At 32.6% G+C, this 4,756-nt stretch overlaps 1 protein-coding gene across 1 annotated transcript; it reads left to right on the forward strand.

Annotated features, from left to right (window-relative positions):
• The first annotated feature begins 3,122 nt into the window (after positions 1 to 3,122).
• LOC25496629 (ribonuclease 1) lies at positions 3,123 to 4,253 on the forward strand. Its single transcript, XM_013597261.2, has 3 exons — positions 3,123 to 3,137; positions 3,386 to 3,739; positions 3,825 to 4,253. The coding sequence occupies exons 1-3, from the start codon at positions 3,123 to 3,125 to the stop codon at positions 4,251 to 4,253; spliced, it is 798 nt and encodes a 265-aa protein (XP_013452715.2).
• Positions 4,254 to 4,756: the final 503 nt, after the last annotated feature.

Below are 4,756 nucleotides of genomic sequence, written 5' to 3' on the forward strand. Positions count from 1 at the left end.
CAAGTGAGCTTCTCAGAGAAGAAGGACAATTGAAGAGAGCATCATATGGAATAAAGTGCAGTAGGTGCAAGCAATCTAGACACAATAAGTCAACATGCCCACTGCCGCCACATCCACCTCCTGAATCACAGCCTCAAGCTTCTCAGGTGCCACCTTCACAGCCTCAAGCACAAGTTGATACTCAAACCAGTCATGCACAAGTATCTCAGACTCAAGCTAGTCAGAGTCAAACTACTCAGGCACAAGCTACGCAGAGTCAAGCTTCTCAGACTCAAACTACTCACAAGCAAAATGCATCAACTAGGAAGAGAAAGGTTAAGGAGCCAAGTTCTGCAACTCAGACAACTCAGTCCCAAACTTCTTAGATTCCACCAACTTCTCAGATGCCACCAACTCAAAAACCAAGTGCATCAACTAAGAAGAGAAGGGCTAGTCAACAAGTTTCTGCTACTCAACCAAAACAAGCTGCAAAAACAGGAAACAAGAGGAGAAATAAGGGAGGATATGCTACTCAGCCAATGTGATGGACCAATAACTTCTGACTTGTAATATGGGATATTAGGCAATTTAGAATGTCTTTTTTTGGATATCTGACTTTTGACTGTTAAGCATTTGTGTGCTATTAAACACTTTTGACTATTAAGCAAATGTGTGCTATTAAGCACTTTTGATTGTTAAGCATTTGTTTTGATTGTTAAGCATTTGTGTGCTATTAAGCACTTTTGACTGTTAAGCAAATGTGTGCTATTAAGCAGTTTTGATTGTTAAGCATTTGTGTGCTATTAAGCACTTTTGACTATTAAGCAAATGTGTGCTATTTATGTAATATGTGCTATAATGCACTTATGACTTATTGAATATGTGTTATAATGCACATTTGATTCACTACTTATGATATTTTGTGGTTTCTGTAATTTGCAATTAGGTGATAAACTGCACTTTCATGTTATGTGCTATAATTCACCTACAACTCAAACAACAATTTCATTCATCAACAAACCATTTCATTAATTCATCATAATCAAAACATTACAATCATTCTTCAATCCATTACATTCTTTCATCATCACTCAAAATACAACAAATTTTTCTAAAATCCACCCAAAATTGTTCCTAACACCAACCCAATCCCAAACCATACAAATCCGAAAATCAGTGCCATTAACAACCATTTTCTTGTTCTTGATAACTCAAACTTCAACTTCTTAATCTTTTTACTCTGTTTTTCAATCTTCAATTCCCTTTCATCAATAAAATCATCTTCACCAACCAACTTAAAGTAGCTGCAACCTTTATCATAAGCATTCCTGTAGTTGTTGCAACCCCAAAATTTCTTCCCATAGTTAGGATTCAAAGAGTCAGTAACCGTTCGAACTACAGTTGGTTCTCCACACCTACAACTCGGATTTCCCCTTCTTCTCAAACTAGATCCAACAGATCCATAAGACTGCTCGTGAACCCACTCTGTTTTTGATGTCTGATTCGACATTCAGGTGAAGGTGATGCTTGGTTAAGGCTTTTCTGGGTTCTGGGTCATGAAAGAAGAAGAACAAGAGTGAAGGTTTTGGCTATGGTGGTCACTCACGATGGAGAAGAAGAGAGAAGGAGGAATGAGATCAATAAAACCCTAATTTTTGACATTTCATCCCCTTTTATATTGCTGATAGTGATTTGCCATGTCCTCAAGTGATTGGCCAACGTGGACAGCCACCTGAACATAGTTAACGTTTTTTTTTAACAAATTAACAGAAAGGACCAACTAAGTAAACGGAAGAGTACTTACAGGACCAAATTGACACATTTAAAAGTTAAGGGACTGAAGTGAGAAGAAAAAATAAGTTAAGGGACCTGCGTATGCATTAAGCCTAACTTTATTAGTGATAACTTATCACTTTTTTCATGCATTTTTAGTTAAAGAGAGCTTAATTTCGTTTTATAGTAATAGTTTATCAGAGTTAATTTCATTTGTGAAAACTTACCCCGTACATTTGAGTTATTTCAAAGATTTTATAAGTGACAACTTGTCTTTTTTATCCTAGTTAATTCTTTTTGTGATAACTGATTCCGTACATTAGAGTTATTTCTAAGATTTTATAAGTGACCACTCGTTTAGCATATTTGCTCCTAAAAAAACTTGTCTGCCGTATGAAATTTAACTTTATTAGTGAAAACATATCACTTTTTCATACATTTTAGTTAAAGAGAGCTTAAAAGCGTTGTATAATAAGAGTTTATCAGAGTTAATTTCATTTGTGAAAACTTATCCCGTACATTTGAGTTATTTCTAAGATTTTATAAGTGACAACTTTTCTTTTTTATTTGAGTTAATTTCATTTGCGACAACTAATCCCGTACATTAAAGTTATTTCTAAGATTTTATAAGTGACAATTCGTTTAGCGCATTAATTGCTAAAAAAACTTGTATGTCGTATGAAATTTAACTTTATTAGTGACAACTTATCGCTTTTTTCATGCATTTTAGTCAAAGAGAGATTAATTTCGTTGTATGATAGAAATTATGGTGCAAATAATAGGAATATCGTTATAGTTATATCATGTTGATTTTTTTTTTATATATCATTGAAAGAATATATTCTAGGTTGAATCTTATTTAGTATGTCGATAAAAAATATTATTTTATAAAATATAAAAGTGAACTTTATTACGTTTTTTTTTTTTTTTTTTTTTCCGGTACAAATGAACTTTATTAAGTTAAAAGGGTATCTAAAATGGATAGGTCTAGAATAACATCATGGATTTCTTTAATCTAAATCCAATTGTTATCTTAGAGTTAGTAGAGTCAAGGGATGGACGTTCACTTTTTTTTCTTTCTTAATTAAAATTAAACCTTCACTTTGAAAAACATAAAGTGCAATGCTTGTAAATCAAGTATGCAGTATTTCATTATAAGTATTGATAGTAATAGTAATTATGAGTAAAAAAAATAGCCAATAATAGTAATTTTTGTTTAGAAATAAAATAAGTAAAAAGAAAAAGTGATCAGAGCTGGGAGTAATAGTAATGGGATTGACCTTCACTTTTTTTTCTTCCCTTAATTAAATCAAACTAAACTATTTGAAAAAGAATTTTTTTGACCACATTAAATTAAAACGTAATGTGAAATGCTTGTAAATCAGGTATATGTAGTATTTCATTATAATTATTATTATTGCTAGTAATAATAATTATGAGTCATTTTTTTTTACTAGTAATAGTAATTTTGTTTTAGAAATAAAATAATTACAAAGAAAAAGTAATCGGAGCTGGGATTATATAAATACTAGCATCAACATAAGTCATTGATAAGTTCAATTTTCAAAATAAAATGAAGATGAATCATCTCATTATTTGTATCTTTTTTGCTATAGCAATTTTTTTATGTAAGGCTTCAATTGCAAAGCCTTTTCTACAATCTCCAACACAATTCCTCCCATCAACCTTAGAGGAACCAATTGCAAAACCCTTAGAGGAACCTGATGTAAGAAAAGGTAGGAAAAAGCCTCCACGACATCCTCAATCACCACCCGGTCCACCCCCACCCCCACCACATCTCACCTTCGACCATTTCAAGCTGGCGGAAACTTGGCCACCCACGTTCTGTAAAGATCCTGCGAATAATTGTTTTCATGACTGGCCAACCATTAACAGGTTTATAATTCACGGGTTATGGCCTGCGAAGAAGGGTAGCGATGAATTAAAAGATTGCGACAAGCATTATCACGCGCCATCTACTGAACATGTAAGCTATATTTAATTTTATGACATGTAAGTAAGCATCAATGGAATAACTTAACATTCTTTTTTTATTTTATTTATTTTACCAGCTCAATGGAATACATACCAAACTTACTGATTATTGGCCATCGTTACATAAAGCTCAGTTTCAAGTTCAAGCAAACATAAATTTTTGGTTATACGAGTGGAAAGAGCATGGAACATGTTCCGTTCAGCTTTTAAATTTTCACGACTACTTTAACGTGGCCATTAAACTTTATCAAAAACATAAGATATTGGATATCCTTAAAAATGCGGGAATTAAACCTGGTGGAACGTATTCTCCAGATGAAATTTCTGATGCGATAAGCAAGCACGTTCAGTTCACGCCACAGATTCAATGTAAGAAGATTGGAGAAATTTCTTATTTATCAGAAGTAAGACTTTGCTTCACTGCAAGCAAAGATCCACAGTACATTAATTGTGATCACCATGGTTCTCTTTTCGGTCATGAATGCGATGCTGAGGTGCATTTCTGAAAATTTCATAATAATATAATAAATAAAAGACGGAGCAATATAGTGCTTCGGTTCCTTTCTAGTCATGATTGATATTGTACCCTTCCTCTTTTTCCATAAATAAGCAAACAAATCAAACATATATATAATATGTATCTGAAACGAGTTTTGGATTCTTTTCACATAGAATCTTATTTATAAAACAGAATAAGTTTAGATTTTACTGAAATCATGGTTTTGTAATCAAATTCTGATATGCACCAGTCGAAAATACACAATTTTGATAAACATATATGTTGCGAATTCGTTGAAACAAATTAAAATATTTTATGTGTGAAACAAATTAATCAAACAACTAAAACAACGTGGGTAACAGTTGTAAACACAAGAAAAAGTAGGAAACTGCGAGAGAAAAAGAAAGAGAGAACACATGAAATTTGTTTATCCAGTTCAGTCCAATACTGACCATAAGACTGAAGTGTGCTAATTAAAGTCTAAAAAACACTAAGCGTAACGGAATAAAT

The sequence above is a fragment of the Medicago truncatula genome, chromosome 6 (assembly GCF_003473485.1).
Source record: "Medicago truncatula cultivar Jemalong A17 chromosome 6, MtrunA17r5.0-ANR, whole genome shotgun sequence".
Classification (NCBI taxonomy): domain Eukaryota; kingdom Viridiplantae; phylum Streptophyta; class Magnoliopsida; order Fabales; family Fabaceae; genus Medicago; species Medicago truncatula.